Consider the following 22,348-nt stretch of genomic DNA (forward strand, 5'->3'; position numbering starts at 1 on the left):
TTCTGTGATTTAAGAGATAAACTCATTCTGACCTCATCAATAACAAGCAGACTGCCATCTAGGCCTTATTAAGTGCTACTTTCAAATGATTTTAAAATGAAGTTACTGCTGTTGAGGGTCCAAATCTGAGGACGCCATGAGTGAGGCCCCAGCCACTTCTATGAGTGACCTTTTGCTTGGGCCGTGGCTGTTCTCACTGAGGCCCAGGATGGTCTTGAGTGTTAGAGGTTGTAGTGAAGAGGACAGCATTTGATTTCAGAACAACAGATAAGTATCTTTCACAATTTGAATTTTTTTCTTCCAAAATTGTTAGAGTTCATTTAATATCTAGATTATTTCTGTGTTAGCTTTGCAATGTGACTTCCACCATAACAATCTGCTGTCTTACTCGAATGACATTGTATCTGCTGAAGATGCCACCGGCATTCCCACCGTCTCTGTGCTCTCGAATGGTACTCTGCATCTGCAGGACAAAGGGAAGCAATTAACTCCATCTGAGTCAGGAGCGAGCATTCCTTCTGCCGCATCTAGGTAATAGTTCTTCTATCTGTCTCCCTGGGGAGTCTGAAGCTCAATCAGTAGTTCACTACAAACTGATCAACAAATTTAATGAGTATTTGTGGTGATAAAATAGTCATAAATACTAATGAAAGCACTTTCTGATAAAAATTTTGGAGGTTTTTTTTTTTTGTAAACACTACAGGTAAACTGGAAAAAAAGCACTTTAAAAATGTATAATTACTATTTTATTAAGAATGAAAAGAAATTGAATAAATCAAACTAAAACGATATTCAACTGGTACCACATTAGATAAATGCTAAAAATAAATATTTTAAAAATATTTTTTGTTCCATTTTATTTCAATAGTCTTTGGGATCTTAATACAGCAACTTAGGCAAGGGAAGCTGAGTATACTTCATAGTTAAACAGAATAACCTTCTGAGCATTGGAACTCTGCCACTCCCAAACTTAAATAATTATTATGGAAAAAAACTTGTAGTGTCTTGGGCTGTGGGTAGAACACCTGCTGAACATGTGCGAGGCCCTAGGTTCCTAGGCAGCATCACAGAAATGCCCGAGTCCCTGACATGTGACTGGTGGACCTAGCTCTACCCACGGCTCCATCTGCAGGGATGTGCAGCCGCCTCTTACATGACCAGAACTTACTATGGGGACGACCGGACAGTAAGGCCCTTGAAGTCATGATGCCTTCCTGATAACCTAATACGAACTGAACTATGACTCCAGGGAAACCATCCTGCGCTCTCTAATGTCACTTCCTAGCATTGAATATGAGCACTAGTTAAAAAAATAAAAACCACAAACAACAGAAAATCCTTAACTGCAGGCAAAGCCATGTCTGCTTGAGTGTTTGTATAGTAACAGAATGGGAAGTTTACTCACAATAATGGAAGGAGGGGCAAGGAATAGAAGCCATCAGCCCAGGAGGAATTTCTTCCTTTCTTTTTTTTTTAAAAAAGATGTATGTATGTATGCATGCATGTATGCATGTGAGTACACTGTCACTGTCTTCAGACACATCAGAAGCAGACATCAGACCCCATTACAGATGGTTGTCCACCATGTGGTTGCTGGGAATTGAACTCAGGACCTCTGGAAGAGCAGTCAGTCAGTGCTCTTAACCACTGAGCTAGCTCTCCAGCCTGCCCTCACCGGAGGAACTTCTATGCCATCTTTCTACAAGGAGGTTCAAAGCAGTCTTATTATATAAAGTTTGGAATAATTATGATTATGGAAATTAACTGACTCTTCTTTTATCATGAAATCAACATCAGAAAAATGTGACACTCAGGCACATTACTAAAGAAACAATAATTACATAAACCAACAAACAAACAACCGCCCCCCACCCCCCAAAAAAAAAGCCCTAGAAAGTGTATTCTGTCTATGAGGCAAGATTCTTGCCCCATATCAATTTTAGGTGCATTTTACTGTATGAAAGTGTTTTTAAAAGAGTCTTACTTACATGACTTAAAACTGACAAAATCTCTAGAACAAAAAGAGAGAGCTACTTGACACACAGGCTTGTGATGTGAATGAAATGTGTGTCATTTTACTGAATGCCTGCTGCTGACTCAGGCTGAGTAGCAGGTCACTTGACCCTGTAACAAAGTAAGATGAGTCCTTGCCCCCAGAAAAAGTCTTAAAACTTGGGCAAAGAAAAAAACATTCTGATGTCTGTTACCTCTTCTTCTACTGATTGATATTCTTTATCTTCTGGAGCAAGATCTAGCAAAATAGTTCCCTGGTTCACACAGTGAAAAGTCAGATACGGATTGGTTCCTGTAGAAGAGAGAAACAAAAACATAAGGCACGTGTCCACATCACTCAGGTTCCACTAAGTTTCTATAAATACCTGACAGTTTAGAGCAGCCTGCACTATTTTCAGTCTCCACCTCACCAGTCTGTAAGCAAACATACCAAAGGCACAAGAGGAAAGGCAGTGTAACAGCCTCATCCCTCCCATGACCCTGTCTACACAGCAGGGCTCGATAACCGCTGAACCGGAGTCCATCAGGAACGTAGCAGAGGTCTCCACAAAAGAGAAGCAAGTGCTGAATTACAACGGCATGAGTTCTACAAGGACTGCACCCTGAAACTCTTACAGGGATGGCTTGAAATGATGGTGTCACCAACATAACTTATCTCTGTTAATTTCACAGGGCTGACTACAATAGATGTTAAAAAAAAAGAGTCAAATTCAAAGCCTTCTACGTTTTGGTTGCCCGTAATTCTGTCAGCTCCACAGATGTGTGCTCCTTCTCTTCACTTCTCTCCTCTATGGAGAGTGTGTCTAACAAAGGAGATACACAGAACACATGGAGGAGAAGAGGCCTGTGGCAGGGAAGGGCAATGGGAATGGTTGAACTGTGGTCCTGAGGGCAGGAGGAGAGCCCGAGATAAGGCAAGACAGGCCAGGCTGTGAAAACCATAGGGTAAGTGTCTGACTTTATCTGGAAATCAGCAGGGACTGTTGAAGGGTTGAGGGCAGGACGAGAGGTTGACAGGCTTGTGCTGGAGTCCTCTGGAGATGTAGAGAAGGTATCGAGGGAGGTGAACGTACAGGCTGGAGACACGGTGACTCGGGGCCCAGGAGAGGGAGGGAGGGACTGGTGACTTGAGTTAGGTGAAAGCAGGGGACAAAGTACAAAGGTCTGAGCAGTGGAGAGAGAGGGACGATCTCAGACTTGTCCGGCTAGGAAAGTGATTGGCTGAACTGAGGAAGGCAGGGAATTCTGTGCCAGTTGTCTGCATGTGCTCTGAGGTCAGACTACCCAAGCCCCAAATCCAGCCTGTATTTCTTCACTAAGTTCTGAAAATAAGTTTCCCCCCAAACAGCTTACCTTGCTGTCCACCTAAAAGTCTCTCAACACCCTTGATTAGCTTGTGGCGGTGTCCATATGCATTGATGCCTATTTCTTTCAATTCTTCATGACCCATATCAGCCAGTACATCTAGCGTAATCTGAAAATTACATAATAAAATCACATACTAAATCTGTGACGGCTCTTTGGAGGATGAAAGCTCTTGTACCCATCTAGAGTGCTGTGTCTACCACACACATTTAGAGAATATGCTTCCTTTTATACATGTGACCTCCAAGCTGCCTAAGCACACAGGTCATTCTATAAGCGACATCAGAAATCCCAATTTAGAGATGTTCATAAATTATCAGGTTAGCAATGCTTGCTGGCTAACACACATTCAATGTCTGTACAGAACGGCAGCATCTTGAGTCTTGGCGACTCATCTCAGCTTGCGAACTTCCTCACGACTTTGTGGACCACAGTAATTGTGACTCTGCCTCCACCCAGTGGCAAAGCTCTGAAATCACCTTTGGCCACATGTCCAGAGGATAAACACATCTCTACTGCCTTCTCTTTCTTTCTTTCTTTCTTTCTTTCTTTCTTTCTTTCTTTCTTTCTTTCTTTCTTTCTTTCTTTCTTTCGAGAACTGAAATATTCTTTTATAGACATTCTTTTTCTTTCTCATTCAAGATTGAAATATATAATTCTCACTTTCTCAATCCTTACACTGAAGTGACAAATCAGACCGAGCTTTGATTTTTACTATCAAAATGAATACTACACAATGACTGGGATCGTCCGTGCAATAAACAGCACTGCTCATTCTCTGAAGTAATTTAGCACATTACTTCAAGTGGCCATTGAAGAAATTATTGTTTCATGGTACAAAATCTGCAATTCACTTCTAATCACCCAAAGGAAGTTTTCAACAAAGCTATCAAAAGACAGCAACATGGAAATAATCACCTTTGAAATAGAACTGTTTACAAAATAGGAGTCTTTAATTTACATTCTAAGTCAGACCTGATTTTAATGTAATTTGTGAGCCATGCTACCAATACCATCTCCTTCTAGATATTTTATATTTCAGTTTAAATATGGTTAACAATAAAAACACAGCCTCATATATATGAGGTAACTTTAGGTTATATACACCAAAATCTTTTTAATTGATATTCAACGGTGCATAGCTGAAAAGTGTCAAAGTCAGGCTAGAAGACAAAACAAAACGCCAGGGGATATTTCTAATCATGCTCTAAAGAAGAATAAAGAAAGTTTAATATATAGACTTACAATCACAAAATGAATGTAAAAGTCCCTGCCCAAGTCCCCTGCACCAGCAGAGGAACAGCTGGAGTTACTACACTTCAGTTTACAGGGCAGGGCTGAGGGAGCCAGGCTCCTCCCTGCTGTGGAAAGCAGCCTCTAAAATGGCTGCTGGAGATCTTCGGTCTCTAGCATTTGTGTTTTGAATGACAATCCCTCCCCCTTGGGAGTGGGCTATGCTTACTGAGTGGTTACTAATACGATACAGAAGAAATGCCAGGATAGTTCTTTCCCTCTTATATTTAAGTTATTTATTACTTCTAGGCCTCCATTGACTATCTGGTGTGAACAGTTAGAGAATATGCTTGGTATTTGGAGGAAACCACAAGTCTGTCCCCCAAGTTCTTTTCTTTGGGAGAAGGGAGTTACTCATATCTAACATACATCAATATAATCCTTATAATAATAAAGTCTTTTCATTTATAAGCTAAAAATGGCTCTGCATATAAAGTATACGCTGTGCCTATAGGGTTGCCTCCTGCTCCTAAGATTTGCTCATTTTACCTGGGATCTGAAGAGAAAATTAACTATTTTAAGTGAAAAAGCCTTTTCCCTTGGGGTGGGGTGACTTTGTAATCATATTACAATGAATTTAAGGAGCTCAAGCCTTACTTTATGACAACCTGAACAGGATGCATATGCCACTTTCTGTGGAAATCCAAGTCGGAGCAGCTGAGCTCCCTCCAGAAATTATAACAGAAACCAAATTTTCCTTTCCCATAAACAAAGCATTTGAGGTAGGAAGCTATACTACAAGTGTGAGGAGATGTCATATACAACGCTATAGTTAATTAGAAGGGATTTTGATGTTTCTTTATAAAGTATCTATGGAATAAGATGACTCAGAGACTTCTGAGACAGGAATTGTGAAGGTGGAGCTGAGGATATGATGCACTCAAGGACTTCTGGGACAAGAAATAAAATAATTACCTCCCATCACAGGAGGAGAGGAGTATATTCACAGGTAGGGAGAGAAGCCGCAGATTACAGACTACCAGGAGTCTCAGCAAACACTCACAGCAGGAATTAAGCGGACACAATGATGGACCACATTGTCACAGATGACCCCAGTCGGGTATGGGGGGGGCCCTGGGACCAGAGTCCTTGCAGGCTAGGTGGGTAAGGATTTGGCAGTGACAAGCAAAAGCAAACACAGAGGTAGTCTGAATTTGAGTGTATTTTGTAGTTTTCAAGCAAGAGTTTCTATAAGTAAAGAAACAAATACCATAACTCTTAAAAGATGTGTTTAGTGAAGCAATCACGGATATCATCATTGTCATTTGGCACAATAAAGCACAAAAATCATCTAAGTATTATAACTTTGGAAAGATGTGTTTAGTGAAGCAATCACGGATAGAATAGGTAACACTGTTATTCGGCACAATGAAAATCATCCAAGTACTATAACTCTGAAAGGATGTACTTGGTGTGCAGTCATCTAAGGCTGGTGGTATATATCTAAGAGCAGGTCAATAAAGTTTTATGGTCAGTTATTGTTTAACATCTAGTGTCTGATTTTTTGTAAATCTTTAAAGTGTAAATTTAAACTATTTTAATTTTTTTTTATTTGAGACTTCATTTATCATATATCAAAGCCCACTTCTGATGACACATGTATAACCATATGAAATTTTACTTTTGGGAAAGTTTTTATCTATCATAATATTATTATGTAATTTTGTAAATGATTTATGAAATAAAGTACGCTGGTTTTCTCAGACATAAGGTCATGGCTACTGAGCCCATCTTTTTTGTTTAAGATTTTAGCCTAGAGTACCAGGAACATCTCATAAATAAGAAAAGGAATAAAAGAAAATAAAACAGATAAATTGTCATGAGAACTAAGGCTCAATATTTTGTTCCAGCCAAGAGTTCTATAACTGGTTTTAAGAGGCCTCCTTCTTTTGAAGTCTTCCCCTCAGTCTGTAGAACATGTCACACAGATGTTATTGGGGTTGGTGTGGCATCACATGCTTGTTGATACATATTACTAGGCTGCTACAGAATATTTATGACAGAAAATTCTAAAGGTGTGCCGTGGAAGAATTAGGTAGACTTAATATTTTATACCTGAAGACTAGACAGATAACATCTGCACTTGAAATAATAAATGCAAACCTAATTGTCTGCCCAATGGCCCAAAAGATAGTTAAAATAGTTTAAGGCACACCACTATCTAGAGGAGGGGGGCTACACCAGCTAATACATGTTAAGTGCAACAGTTAACATCTTGACTATGAAAAGGAGATAGAAACTATTTTGGACAAAAGAAAATCAATGGGACATCAATTTATTCAGAAGAAAACTGCAGTAAAAAGAACAATAAAACTGATAAAAAAGATAAGCTGACTGAAGGCTGAATCATTAAACTGCTAAGTCAATAACATGAGAAACACGCCACAGGTCAGTTCGTGACCAAGAGAACACTCGACAGGAAGTAAGAGCAAACGGACAAGCTCAGAAACAACAGTTCTCAACAAGAGGTCGGTCCCTTGTGTGAATTAGAGGTTTTGGCTTATTAGACTAAGGTGTGCATGAAATTTCACAATTCCTGCGGACATAAGTCAGAATGAAGAGGCACATATGTGTTCCAACAACTACAAAGCCTCAGTTTACAGTATTCTCAAAGGAAATCTCTAGGGCGAGAGAGTCTGATAGTGGTATGTGACGTTTCCACTACAAATGAAGATCCATGCGATGCCTTAACAAAGTATGACTTAAAATGGGCAAAACTAGGCAATTTGGCCAGAAACGTTAACTACCCGAATATTGCAGGAATGCTTAACTGACTGGTAAGACAAGTGAGAGGCTGAAGCCTCTTAACTCACTTTTACAGTCAGAGGAAAATAAGATCAAGGTATTTATTTAGGTCAATTCTGTTCCAACTATTTGAGTCATTAAAAATAAAAATGTAAAGAAATTTATTTAGCTAAAGAAATAAAAGCTTAAGAAAATGTTAATATTATAAATGATTTAAACATGGGAAAAAAAACCCCGAACACTTTGCAACTATTTTTTGAAGTCAGGTCTCACTAAAGCCCACATTCCCTCTAGCTGGCTCCTCGCTCAGTCTAGCACCAACTCCTGCTCCTTCTGCTTCACCCTCCCAGTTGCTAGCTATAGCAGTGCACCACCTACCTGGACTAACCCAAGACACGTAAGTTAAAGACTGACTATGAGCTTACAAAGAATAAAGAACAGGGCGAAGACCTGCAGAGAAAATTGTTAACTATGCCACATACTGAAAAAAAAAAACAAATGAGTGAGCTTATTATAGAGGGGATACTGTAGAGGCTGATGGCCGGCAAGGGAAGTCTGTGATAAACTGGTGAGGCCGTAAAAAGAGAAGAAGGCTTATACGTGCATGCTGCCGTAGGCCTGACTCTAGCCTTCAAAGAGATAGGTCAGCATCCCTAGAAGGAATATGACCAAAAATGTTAACATTTTTAACATGCTTTAAAATGCTTAAGGCAAGAATCTTGGAACCAGCAATCACCCAGGAGGGCCCAAGTTTAAAGGAAGTGTCCCAGTAAGAGGTACATGAGAAGGCAGACACGGGACAAGACAATGTGACAACAGCTGCAGAGACTTGAGTAAGGTGGCCTGTGTGTGACCTAAGTCAGGGAGGCTGGAGGGGCAGGGAGTAGACTATTCTAGAACTGCTACAGGGAGTGTACCCTGACAATGTGAATTCCGTTAGCAACCAAGTCTGTGGTCATTTACTATGTAGCTCTACCAAACTCAGTGCACATACTAAGTAAGTAATAGACTTTTGTGCAAAACAAGATAAAAACAAACCTGAAACAAACAGATTGAGCATGGGGTAGATTGTGGAACATAAGTCACAAAATAAAGATCTGAAGAGGGCCCTAAAGCTGACTAGACTTCTTCCCCGACAGAAAGGCTGACGTGGGTATGAGGAGGAAACGGTGCACTGGGTCTGAGTGACTCTCTGTCCACCAGTATACTAAACCCAGCAGTCTCCTCTTCAGTGTTTACCATGGGGCACGGGAGTAAGAACTTGTGACCCTCGACAACAGTCTGGCCAACAAAGGCTCTCACTAGTAGGTGCAAGCACATGAGCTGATATATGCCAGCTTCTTTTGGAAACAAAACAACCCCAGAAAAACTGAAAATATTCTTGAGATAGGTTCTTGATCTAAGTTCACCAAGTGCTCTCCCAGCAGGCTGCAGCCTCCTTTCTCACATCGAACCTGACTCAGACTGCACTGAGCAAAACTGCTCCTACGGAGGAAGGATAGCTCTCTCTCTCAACTGCCAGAGTCTGGAGATGAGCAGAAAGTGCTGGGGTCTCTGGTTCTCTACAGATATTTGAGGCAGGAAACAAACAAGGTAAAAATATACTTAAAACTGGGGCAGACTGCAGAACAGTGTAAGTCACAAAATAAAGAGTATACATAAGACAGAAAATAGCTGCAAAATTTAAAAAAAGTGTCAATAACTCAATAATTGAAAAGCAGAAAAAGATTGCGAGTGTTTACCTGCTCTGTTTCAAAGATATCCCGAAGATGTTCAAGGCCAAGGCTTTTAAGGAATTGGCTGATATTCATGTCAAGACCCGCAACTAAAACAAAACCATTAAAATCTCTTAGAATTTTCTAATTCTATGGAAGGTCAGTATTTATGTGTAACTCTATTTTTTGACACTTGCCTATATAGATGATTTTACATGACATAAACTAATACCAAATATGTCAATTTAATCAGGCACTTCCAAGTTATTCTGAAATTTATCTCTGGTATAGCAATAGTACTTACATTAATTCTAATAGACATAGAATATAGAACTAAAATACAGATGTATATATTATAATATATAGTGAATATAATTTCTAATATATTTTTATATAGTTTAAAACATTTATTTTTAGCTTTGTGTATGCTTTGATGCATGAGTACATGCATGTTGAGTGTTTCCCTGGAAGGCAGAAGGAGTGAAGGGGGTTCTGAAGCTAAGCAGTGTGGGTGCTGGGAACTAAACCAGGTCCTCTACAAGAGCAGTGCCTAGGCTCCAGACCATATTTGATAGAATTAGTACTTTAAATGAATTAAAAGAAAAGAAGAAGAAAAAAGGTACCAGTTACTATTGATTATTCTTTTTAAGAATTATTTTTGTTTATTCCTGTGTGTATAGTGTATGTGGAGGCCAGAGGAACGCATTTAGCAAGTCTCAGGAATCCTTTTTCCTTCTCCTTTGCCCTCATATCTCCCAAGCCTGTCTTTGACAGGGTCGCACCATGTAGTCCTGGATGTCTTTGAACTCAAAAGCTTAAAGACAAGCTATCTTTAAGCTTTCAATAATAAAAATAAAAAAGTAACTGGTCCACTGAAATAAGTACAAACATTCCCAGAGATGCACCTACCTTCTCCTTCCTTCCTTTCTGCACCCGCGGCACCATCCCCTGCATTGGAGGCCCCTCCTACAGCCAGCTCCGCTAAAGGGCCAGTGAGGTTATCTATGCTGCTGGCAGCAGAGAGGCAGGAGGGGGTGGATGCTGGTGAGATCAGGGAGGCACTAACTACAGTTGCCTGAGGTTTAAAACAGGTAGGTAAGGCCTCAGGGGGCATGGCATCTATCAGCAAAGCCCGGATGTCATCAGCCTAAAAATAATGATTAAAGAAAACACAAAAACCATTATTAATACTAAGTTTTTCACTAAGTACCATATGTTTTGTAATTTTTTCTTTAAAGAGTACCTGTCATAAACAGTGACAGTGATTTTGGTATCACATGTTGAGTGGTGGCTGTAGACACAGGCAGTGAAAGCAAAGGAGGCTGGTTACACATGGAATACCACAGAAGTACAGAAGGAACTGAGGCACTACACGGTTTTGCCTAACAAGATTTCCAGGAAGAATGCCAACTTGGCCACATGAAGTACCAGTTTAGTCCTGGAAGGTAACGTGAGGCCTGAAGTCCTAATGAAGAGTCATCACTGCAACAAGACTTACCGTTGCCAGATCTAAAGGTGTCTGACCTTCCTGGTTCTTCATGGTTGGGTCTGCGCCATGTGCTAGGAGCAGGGCACATAACTGTGTCCGTCCTTTCTGGGCAGCTTCATGAAGGGGGGTAAAGGCCCACTTGTCCGTTGCGTTTACACATGTGTTGTATTTTATCAGTAATGCTGCTATATCAACATGCTGAGAAAATCAAGAGAACACAGAAGCTTAAGAAGAAAGGAAGGCGGCAGAATTCCGTCAGGTACTCTTGCTACTATTTAACCATTCCATCTAGGTCCACGTTCCCATCCTTAATACAAGTTTCTTAAAATCAAACAAACACAACCCCTCTACTGTGCTTTGGACTTGTCTCCTCCACAACTATCCTTTTGCCCCTCTAAGCTGGGTCTCATGTAGCTCAGGCTTGCCTCGAACTACTTATTTACAAAGTAAGATCATTAATTCCTAAGACAGGCTTCCCGCCCCTGGTAACATGATAATGAAGACGGAAGGAGGGCTGCACAGAACAACTAGGATTCTTCTCAGAACAGGCTAGTTTATTATGCTTTAAGATTCTTTGGGATAATGAGATTATAACTAATTTTGCAGTTTATGTTTAAATGTCTAACATGAAAGCTATCTATGTATGATTCTATCAAAATCACTTTCAAAAACAAACAACCAAACAAACGAAGAACCCCAATTTATCTTCTTTATTCAAAGGATGTTTTGGAAACGCAACTTCTGTTCAATCAGTCCGAAAGCATGGGATAATTTCAAATTAGTCCTCAGATGATATTACAAGTTACTTAAACTGTGTTTCCTGCATTTTATTAAGAAGAACACAATTTGGTAGAATAATCTGCACAGACTTCTAAAATTAGTCCAAAAAAAGTTATGGTTTATATATACGTGGGTGTGTAAATGAGCTGTGGGCTCAGTATGCACTGTTAAACTTTTTTTTTTATTGAATTTACAGTGTCTTTAGTGAAACCAATTACATGCTTGCTAAACTGGCTGGCAAATGTCTAAAAGACCAGTGCAGAGGAAGGACTATCACTGAAATAGCATAAACACAATTCTTTATAAGTAGCTATACCTCTGGAGCAAGCAACAGTAACTGAAATGCACAAGTGAGCTACAGCTTAGCTCTTGTCACTCGGGACCAGAGGACTGAGTGAGAAGGCCAAGACCAGGAGCCGACTACCCTGGAGAAAGACACTAAGCGCTGTAAGTGACAACACTTGAATAAAAACGGGGACTCAATGTTAAAATAGTGGACAATAGAAGAGAATGCGGGCTACAGCTAACCCATTTAATTGTATGTGCTGTCTACTACAGTGATGGCACGAAGCCTTCAGATATAATCTATGTTTTAGGGAAATCACTGCAAAATGAAACAGTTGAGAACGAAAACCAACCTGCCAAATGATTTATCTTTATAAAATCACATGCTTTTGGTAAGGAATAAATATCGGTACTTTTATATTTATTAATATCACAGAAATGAACTGTCTTTTGTATGTATAGATAAAGAGATAATACCTAAACACACTATAATACAAAGGATACTAAGCAGAATAAGGCACATTATCATAAAGAAAAATTCTCATGAAATTTGTAACTTTTACTTAAGTTTCTTCTATTTTTTTCTCCATTTGAAAAAAACTGAGGTAGCTTTTAATTTTTTTTAAAGTTACAAATCCAAATAGCAGACTAAGCTCAAACGAAAGATAGTAGGAAAACGCTCTCTCTCTCTTTTTTTTTCTCATTTGCAGACAGAAATGGAAAGCAGGAACTGTGGATACCTACCAAGTAGGTTTATATGAAAATGACCAGTGGGAGGAGCCACTACATCACCTGAGAGCCTGGTACACAGGAACTGCAGTCAGGGGATCTGAGTCAGAGAGGGCTATGTACAAACGCAGAAAGCTAGTTCTGACAAACAGCATCAAGGCACTGCAGTGCGTCCTCTTCCTGTTGAACACAGTTCAGTGCCTGGAAAGACGGCTTTGCACTTTTATTTGGCAGCTTATCCCTCAGCTGAATGCTATTAAATTGTGTGCAAACTGCTTAACCACTTAGCCTGACACGTTTAAGATTCTAGAGATAAATGGAGGTAGGTACAGTCCCATACCTACTTAGGAGCCTCCTGGCTTTAATAGTGTTTAAAAGCTATCCAAGATAGAGGTAAGATTTCTATATGACCCAGTACATATTGGTTGTGTTAGAGAATGTGCAGAGACACAGAAAGCTTTCAAAATCTCATCAAAAAGGAACTATGTGGGAAGGTATGACAAAGCTTATATAGATGATTAATCTGCACTCAACTCGGCTCCAGGTTAGCAATCTGTTGCATAACCTGTAGTCCATGATTAGTAAAGTATCAAATGCCAGGGAAGTCTTCTAGACGTTCCCTGTGACATGCTTACCCCGTAAGATGCTGCGTTGTGAAGTGGGATTAAACCTCCTTTGTCCTGGGCATTAACATCAGCTCCATGCTCTAGAAGGTACTCAGCTACTTCCAGGTTATTGTAGCCTGCTGTTAGAGTGAAAGGGGACACGTCAGGTCAACTCACACATGTACAAGGAAAGACCAGGAAACATTAAGATTTTAATTTTTTTCTTCAAAAGCTAATATTAACTTTATATAACTTAGTCACGTGCCAGTTTCTTTCCCAGGCACCAAGTGTGAGTTGGAAGGTCTTAGGACAGTGTGCAGGAGCTGATCCTCTTGGCTGACCATGTGAGCTGTGGGACTTGAACTCAGGGTGTGAAGCTTGCTGATAAGCCGAGTTACCTGTTTGGCTATCTCACCAACCTTTCACCTTTCAAGCCAAGTGGCTAAGCGCCTGGCACACAGTTTACTGAAGGGACAGCGAGATGACACAGTGCGCTTACCTGCCAGGTGGAGAGGAGTTGAGTTTCTGCCCTGAGTGTCTCGGCAGTTGATATTCTCTGGAGTACAGAGCTTCTGCACTCTGGCCAGGCAGCCCTTCTTGGCAGCATCCAACAGGGCAGCATCACCCCTCAGGAGGTCCTGAATATCTGTGTCTCCTTCTTTGACCAGATCTAGGGGTGTATTTCCATCTCTGTTCTTCTTAGTTGGATCTGCTCCATGCTGTAGAGACAAAAACCGAACAGTGCACGTGCAAGTGGGTAGGTAGCACATACAGAATTACTTCATTTACACTCTGTACCTTCATTCAGCTGGAAGGAAATCTATCCTATATCCACTCTGAAAATAGTAATCTAAATTCTGCTTTATCTTGCAACTGGGAGAGTACTGAGAAGCTTTCGCTTTTCTGTGACAAATGTTTCCCAAGACTTGAAGTTGTCTTTGAAAATCTCTTATTTCTTATAATGGTCTAAATGTTAATTTGGCCAGACTTCAGTTGCACTACACACACCTACACACACCTACACACACACACACACACACACACAGAGAGAGAGAGAGAGAGAGAGAGAGAGAGAGAGAGAGAGAGAGAGAGAGAGAGAGATATTTTTAATGATAAAATTAGGGTCTCACACTTGGTAGCTACTCACGCCACTACTGAATTATGGTTCCAACTCAAATTGGATAAAGATAGTTAGGCAGCATCATGAGAAAGAAAAAAAGGAATACACAGGAAGAAAAAAAATACTAAATGGCATCAGTTAAAAAAAATTCTGATAATTTAAAATGTATTTCATGATGTATAAATGTATTTCAAAAAACTACCTTGGCTTAAAATAGCTACAACTATAAGCCAAGAAGTTTTATTATAGACCTGATACAGAAAGCTGTTGACCTACTGTGGAAATGAAGAATAATCTAAGCTAGCCAGGTGTGGTGGCACGAACCTTTAATTCCAGCATTCCTAGGGACAGAGTCAGGTAGATCTCTGTGAATTCTAGGACAGCCAGGGCAATACAGTGAGACTTTCTCTTAAAAAAAAAAAATGAATGAAGAAACAAACAGAGAAGCACCTAGAGAAATGTTCAGCATCCTTAGTCATCAGGGAAATGCAAATCAAAACAACCCTGAGATTCCACCTTACACCAGTCAGAATGGCTAAGATCAAAAACTCAGGTGATAGTAGATGTTGGCGAGGATGTGGAGAAAGAGGAACACTCCTCCATTGTTGGTGGGATTGCAAGATGGTGCAACCAATCTGGAAATCAGTCTGGTGGTTCCTCAGAAAACTGGACATATCATTACCTGAGGACTCAGCTATACCACTCCTCGGCATATACCCAGAAGATGCTCGAACATATAACAAGGACATATGTTCCACTATGTTCATAGCAGCCTTATTTATAATAGCCAGAAGCTGGAAAGAACCCAGATGTCCTTCAACAGAAGAATGGATACAAAAAATGTGGTACATTTACACAATGGGAATATTACTCAGCTATTAAAAACAATGAATTCGAGAAATTCTTAGCTAAATGGATGAAACTAGAAAATATCATCCTGAGTGAGGTAAACCAATCACAAAAGAACACACATGGTATGCACTCACTGATTATTGGATTTTAGCCCAGAAGCTTGAAATACCTAAGATTCACAGACCACATAAAGCTCATGAAGAATGAAGACCTAGTGGGGGTGATTCGGTCCTTCTTAGAAGGAGTAACAAAATACTCAAGGGAGCAAATATGGAGACAAAGTATAGGACAGAAACTGAAGGAGGGGCTGTCTAGAGACCATTCCACCTGAGTATCTATCCCATGTGCAGTCACCAAAGGCAGATGCTGATGTGAATGTCGGGAAGTGCATGCTGACAGGAGCGTGATATAGCTGTCTCCTTCGAGGTCTGCAAGAGTCTGACATATTCAGAGGAGATGCTCACAGCTAACCATTGAACTGATCATGGGGTTCTCAATGGAGGAGTTAGAGTGAAGACTGAAGGAGTTGAAAGGGTTTGTGACCCAATGAGGAAAGCAACAATAACAACCAACCAGAGCCCCCAGGGTCTAAACCACCAGCCTGGGAGCACTTAGGGAGGGATCCATGGCTCCAGCTGTATATACAAGGGAGGATGATCCTGTCAAGTATAAGTGGGAGAGGAGATCCTTGGTCCCCATGAAGGCTGGACACAGTGTGTGTGGGAATTCGAGGGTGGGGAAGTGGGAGTGGGGGGGTAGGTGGGGGCACATCCTCATAGAAGCAGGAGGAGGGGGATGGGATAGAGGGTTCCTGGGTGGGGTGGGGGTGGGGAATGGGGTAAGGGGATAACATCTGAAATATAAATAAAATATCCAATAAAAAAATACAGTGACAAAAAAATGAATGAAGAAACAAACAGAGCACAGTATTCAAATTAGACAATGGATTCATAATGATCTATAGGTGATTTTTAAAAAAATTATCTATCTAGTGGTAATACTTGCTGTATATATTATAGTATTAAATAAACTATAAACTGGATTTACATATAACAATACTTTTGTCTGGTTAAAAAAAGATGAGAATCCTTACAGATGTAAGACGTATTGCACGACTTACATGTTGACATGAGTCTGTGGTATTCAGTAAGGAATGAGTCAACAGTACTATTAGTTACGACAGCAGCAATATAAATGTATCTCCAGGAATGACCTGATGGAAAAGTTCCTACGGCCATTGTTCTCTAACACTAACGATACATTAGATAACCCACGTAAATTAAAACCAACTCTCCCCAGAACCTTCTTTGGTGAAATGATCTCATTGAGTCAATTCAGAAAAACCTGTCAGGATCTAACCGGAGACAGCCTCCTTCTCACTTGTTTCCAATAGATTACAATGGATGAGTTTCTAAAAAGCAGTAACTAAACCCAGGCAGCTGTGTCATATCTACATACTTTCAGAAGGAGTTTGCAGATTTCATATTTTCCTTTGGCTGCCGCTTCATGGAGAGGGGTAAATTTCCACAAATCTGCCACATTGACAGAAGCCCCGTGCCTCACCAAGAGCTCAGCTACTTCGTAGTGTCCATAGGAGCAGGCATTATGAAGGGGAACCAAGCCACTAAACAAAAGAAAACAGTCACAAGACAAATATTTCAGCTAAAATAATGTTTATAATAGTGGTGCATGCTTATAGACTTAGTACTTGGGAGGGAAAGGCAGGAGTTCAAGATCATCCTCAGCGAGAGAGGGAATTCAAGCCAGCATGGGCTATGTGAGACTCCACCTCAAACCTTCCTCCTACTCACGCTCTATGGCTCCGAGCATACTGAGCATCACTCAGGAAGAAATACTTCCTCTCCGGTCTCTAACATGGGCCCCATTTCTAGCAGGGACTAATACTTTTTACTAGTTATTACTGTGTGTGTGCATGTGTCACGATGCACGTGTGGAGGTCGGAGGACAACTCTGTATGTCAGTTCTCTCCTTATACTTTATGCGTGTTCTAGGGATCAAACTCAGGATAGCAGCTTGCAGAGAAAGGTGCCATTAGCTGCTAAGCCACCTCACTAATTCAAACATTCATAATTAAAAAAAAAACAACTTTTCAATATAAAGCCTTCAATCACAGCAATCATTAATCTTGAAACAATATATATAGTGATTTATTTTTACCAATCTATCTACTCATCTATTCTCATATACATATGCTATATATGTATATATAGCATATATATTTATTTATCACTCATAGAATAAAATATGATACTATTTTTGGTAGCACTAGGATTAAAAGTCAGGGTTTCCTGCATGCTAGTGGCACTCTATCACTGAGCTACACAACTAGACTTTTCAATTTAAATATAGGTTTTCTTAAACTCATTCTATAAGCCAAGCAGACACTGAGTTCAAACCTACTGCCTCAGCCTCCCAAGTGGCTGGGACCCCAGGGCTTCTTAACACAATCCTTTTAATTTTTACTTGTACCCTAGCAATGGAGAGCCCCGTATAATACAAAGTATTAGCATGAATAATTAACCAATCTGCTTTTTATCATCTCTCAGATTTTCTTTGATTTGTATTTTACTAAGGAAAATTGCCAGCTTACTTATGATACATAATATAAAATAATGTAATATATAATACATAAAACATAAACTACATTCCACTATTCAGTCGGCATCTTTCACCACTTGTTTTAGTTGTTTTTAAGTTCATAATGATTCCATAGTGGCCTCTCTGTATAACTTAAACATTGAGGAACAAAACAATGAAAACTCAAAGTGAACTTCAAAGAGACTTCACACCGGGCATAGTAGTGCATGCCTTTAATCTCAGAATGAAGGAGGCAGAGGCAAGATCTCTGAGTGTGTAGCCATGCTGGTCTCAGGCCAGCCAGCGGTACAGAGGGAGACCTTGTCTCAAACAAACCAAACTCCATCCCCGTTCCCCCTTAATAAAAAGAGAATTATCAAAGAAAATAAAATTCAATTATAAATTCTACTCAGCTAAAAGAATCTAGTGACCCCATCTTCTGAACAAACTTTCAGATGACTAGTTTTCAAAGAAAGCAGGTGACATTCTAAAAGGTAGCACAAAAAGACACCCTCTCAGGAGCCGTGCCTGGTTTGTCAAGTAATTCATCTAATGTAAAAATATAAACAACTTAAACTAGCAGAAACATCATATTTCTATTAATAATGGTGATTCTGGGATGGACTGAATTCTTCTTAGAAGAATTTTTTAATGGCAAAAAATATAATGAGAGGATGAACAATAAATTACAGATTACATGAAAATATTCATAAATGAATAAAATCCTATACACAGGCATGAAAAGGATGCATCCAACTGGGAGACATACTGCAGGAACAGGTGAAGTCCAAAGCAGAGTGGAATGGCGTCCTTACCTTGGCATCGTGCAGTGCAAACTCAAAGGGGCCAAGAAACATGCTGACAATCCAAGTGACTGACAGTTGTTGTACACAACCCAAGACAGAGCTGGGCAACTACAGGCAAACTGTTCATGTTGTGTCTTTAGAGTGTGGGATGAGGAAATCTTCAATTTCAGTATGTATGTTTATTTAAGTTATAATTTAAATGAATCATATATATTACTTCAATGAGAAAAGCATCTATGACACCAAGAACACTAATTTTAAAAAAGCAGTATGTCATATGTAAATTTTTTGTTCTAAAGAAAACAGCTATCTTCTGAAGATAAATACAGATTTAAGTAGGAAGGGATGGGAACACATACCCTTTGTCTTTGGCATGGACATCAGCTCCATGATGTAGAAGGTACTCAACGACAGACACACGGTTATAGCCCGCAGCGAAGTGTAACGGGGTAGAATGCCGGCCCTCCAGATCTCTGCAGTTCACATTCTGCGGGCTGCAGAGTTGCTTTTGTGGTGTGCACATAGACACAGAGACAGAGACAACACCATTAACAATCATTCATAGACTTTGCTCTAAAACTGGGCAGTATTTTAGATAAGTATAATGATACAGTAAATATTCTCCACAGATGAGTTGTATAAAAATCAGCACCATAGCCGGACATGGTGAGGCATACCTAAAAATTCCTGAGCTGGAGGAGGTGAGGGAGGATGACCTCCAATTTGGGATCCGTGTGCGTTACACAGTGAGTCTGAGGACAGTCTGGGCCACATGTTTCAGAAAGCCCCGAAGGAGAATCCACATTGTGTTTGTCATCACTGTGACAGCAGATCCTCTGAGCACTCAGTGGAATTTAGTCACTGTTGGACACCCTAGCCCAGTCCCTAATCTACCCGAAATCCAAGGGCAGCCAGTGGAGCCTCCCTCAGACTCCTCACAAATGCATCCTGTGGTAGGCTTGGCTGCTCTTTGCTGAAATCAGACCAACTTGAGTTGACTACAAGGAACTAAAGAACCTAGAGAGTGAGTTCCTGCCTCCCTGAGTGTGGAGCAACAGGCTGGCTCTCTAGGTCTCACAACTTCTTGATTCTATTCATTCCTTGCTGGATGTCAGAACAATTTTATATCCTGTTTTTCAAATTTTAAAATACTTTATACAGAGAAGTGGAAAGGAAGGGGAGGAGAAGAGTATCACTCTTACAGTACAGGCTACCCCAGAACTCACAGCAATCCTCATGCCTCAGTTTTCCAAAGGGATGAAAGGCATGAGCTACCACACTCAGCTAACTTCTAATTCTTAGCTTTTGAGAAAAAAATATACTAGACCTAACTCTCAATCTGTATGCCTTTGGACACTTACACTCCACTGTCCAAAAATAAAATTTTCTTTTAATGTGAATGCATTGTTTAGCAATTTGAAAGCACATTTTGTCTACTTGCATACAAACAGATGAAACTAAAATTTGTATTCTGGCCAGTAAGATGGCTCATGGGAGTAAAGGCACTTGCTGCCAACCCCAACAGCTGGAATTCAATTCCCAGGTTGCACGTGGTGGAAGGAGAAAACTGATTCCAGAAAGTTGTTCTTTGACTTTACATATGCACCATGGCACATGTGCACACATGCACACACATACAGAGTAGATTTCATTACATTATACATAATGAAAATGTATGTATCTTTTTTTTATGGTTTAGGTGCTATAAGGGACATACTGGAAAAAATCTTGGTAGTACTCTTTTATGTACAGATATACTCTGCCCGTTGTTTTTAAATAAAAAAAAAACAAAAAACAAAACCAAAATAACAGCCTACTGATTCTTTCTGAGTAGTTGTATTTGGCTCCATCACAATGAGTGGGTGGCAGGAGGCCGACAGTACCGGTCAAGGCGCTAACTTACCTTCACAGTTTCCAAGTCACCAGCTTTTGATGCCTCTAAGAGTCGATAGTCCACATCTGAAGTGCGTATAGGCGTACTCTCTGTATCAAAGGAAGAAAAGATTACTGTTGGCCCTGGGCTACTGGAGGATGTTATAGAAGGAAGACTGTTTAGGAGGGAGAGAGATTATGGGGTCGGACAGTACTGTGATATAATGGCTACTTCCTCCATCTTACTCAGCTAGCAAGTACTTCTTTACTTCAATTTACATCCGTTCTAAGTAAGATGTAAATACATTCTAACACAGAGGAACGCTTTATACCCCACCACACTAGTCAGCACATGCCCGGGTTAAAGACTGTTGCAAAGGAGAGTGAGGAAAGTGGGAACCAGGAGGCCAAAACTAGCTCCAGACTTTAAATGCCTGTGTAACTGGGGAAAAGATAACAGTGTGAAAGGTGACACAGTCAGTTAGGTTGTTACATTTACAGGCTTACAAGTCAGGTATTCTGATGAATCAAATATAAACATATAACAAAAATGTATTCAATATTGATCTTTTAAAGAGAAAAGAATCAATATGCTCATGTAAAATGTGGCTTTCGGAAGGTACACACAGCAGGTACAGAAGAGTGTGGCAGGCAATCAGGACCACAGGCTTGGGCTCCATGTGGACTCTGGAGGACACTTCAGATTTTTGATATTTTTATGTATTATTAGTGGCCAGGGAACACGTGCCATGACATGCAGATGGAAGCCAGAAAACAGCTCTCAGGAGTCAGGGCTCTCCGTCCATCATGGCTCTGGAGACTGAACTCAGGCTGTCAGGCCTGGTCAGCAAGCACCTTCAACCACAGAGCCATCTCACCAGCCTGATGTCTTAGTTTTTGCATTCCAAGAGTGAGACCTGGTTTTCCTCAAAGTCTCTTTCAGGTTTAAGATTACATTACATTACAATATGATCAGAGACACTGAGTTCACAGTCCAAGTGGGAAGGATCAAGTGATGCCATAAAAGGCTTTAGATTTTAAAAGAAAGACTTTATTTTTCTACAGTACTTTGTTCAGAAGGGTTGACTTTTATAGATAGGTTTAAGAATTCTTCTGTAGAAGACAAACTATTTGATCATATTAATAATTCTTAGCAGATAAAACACTAAGATTAAATCAGATGAAATACCAAGACTAAAGAAGAAAAAAGACTATCTCCAACAGTGAAGTCCATTTTAAAATTTTTTCTCTTTAAAGAAAGTGTTACACTGCACTTGTTATTCTGTGGAGTTGCTGAGGGCTGGAATCCTTGCTCCTGTTGTTTTCAACAAAAACAACAATCAAAGCATTTGCCAAGTTGATTTTTGGGATGCTTCACATCAGGGTCATTATGTCGAGCCCTAAGTCTCAGATGGCTGTCCTCGGTGACTTTCTGGTCACTGGTCTCCAGTCTAAAGGTGCACGTGAACTGTTGCACTTACAGGTGAGGCTGCTCTGTAGCACACTCTACCAAGTCTCTACGAGAGACTCCAGCAACAGAAAACTCAGGAAACATCCTTTGTGTCTGTAGCTTATCATCACACCACGATGATGGGGAATGACCAGGAAAGTGTCATTTTCTAGTCAAGCAAAATATTTAGTGCACATATACCAGAATGTTTCTAAGAACAACGTACAGGAAATGTCAACGGGTAAAAGTTAAACATGCTGATTTATTATGATAGCAACTGTGGAGTTCTGCATCTATATAAATCTAAAACGGGTTTAGAACAAAGTTATTTTTAGAAATAGTATAGCAGGACGTAGTAGGCAAATCCTAGGTGCCAAAGTAGATGAGGCAGAAATATTAGAAATCCAGGCCTGTATGGGTTACAAGAGGGAGTTCAAGACTGGTGTAGGCAGCTTAGTCAGACTTTGTCTCAAGATTAAAATGTAAAAAAAGAATGTAGAAATATCTATAAAAGAGCACTCAGTATCCTCTTCAAAGCATGGAGTAATTCCAATAAAAATAGTTTTTTTCATGTTTTTTTAAAAGGCCCTATGTCTCAGACAGCTCTATTATTTGTATTCTCTTTGTAGAT

The 22,348-nt window shown here is 40.1% G+C and overlaps 1 protein-coding gene across 1 annotated transcript in view; it reads right to left on the reverse strand.

Annotated features, from left to right (window-relative positions):
• Tnks (tankyrase) overlaps positions 1-22,348 on the reverse strand; it is a 144,991-nt gene that overhangs the window by 13,537 nt on the left and 109,106 nt on the right. Inside the window, exons 13-23 of the mRNA XM_028768191.1 lie at positions 20,299-20,378; positions 18,755-18,900; positions 16,450-16,615; positions 13,519-13,738; positions 13,050-13,159; positions 10,630-10,818; positions 10,041-10,278; positions 9,159-9,241; positions 3,367-3,487; positions 2,208-2,305; positions 389-463 (exon numbers count right to left, since the gene is read on the reverse strand). Coding sequence (XP_028624024.1) covers positions 389-463; positions 2,208-2,305; positions 3,367-3,487; positions 9,159-9,241; positions 10,041-10,278; positions 10,630-10,818; positions 13,050-13,159; positions 13,519-13,738; positions 16,450-16,615; positions 18,755-18,900; positions 20,299-20,378 — 1,526 coding nt within the window. The remainder of the gene's footprint in view (positions 1-388; positions 464-2,207; positions 2,306-3,366; positions 3,488-9,158; positions 9,242-10,040; positions 10,279-10,629; positions 10,819-13,049; positions 13,160-13,518; positions 13,739-16,449; positions 16,616-18,754; positions 18,901-20,298; positions 20,379-22,348) is intronic.

This window comes from Grammomys surdaster, unplaced genomic scaffold (assembly GCF_004785775.1).
Source record: "Grammomys surdaster isolate TR1022 unplaced genomic scaffold, NIH_TR_1.0 185, whole genome shotgun sequence".
In the NCBI taxonomy this organism is placed as follows: domain Eukaryota; kingdom Metazoa; phylum Chordata; class Mammalia; order Rodentia; family Muridae; genus Grammomys; species Grammomys surdaster.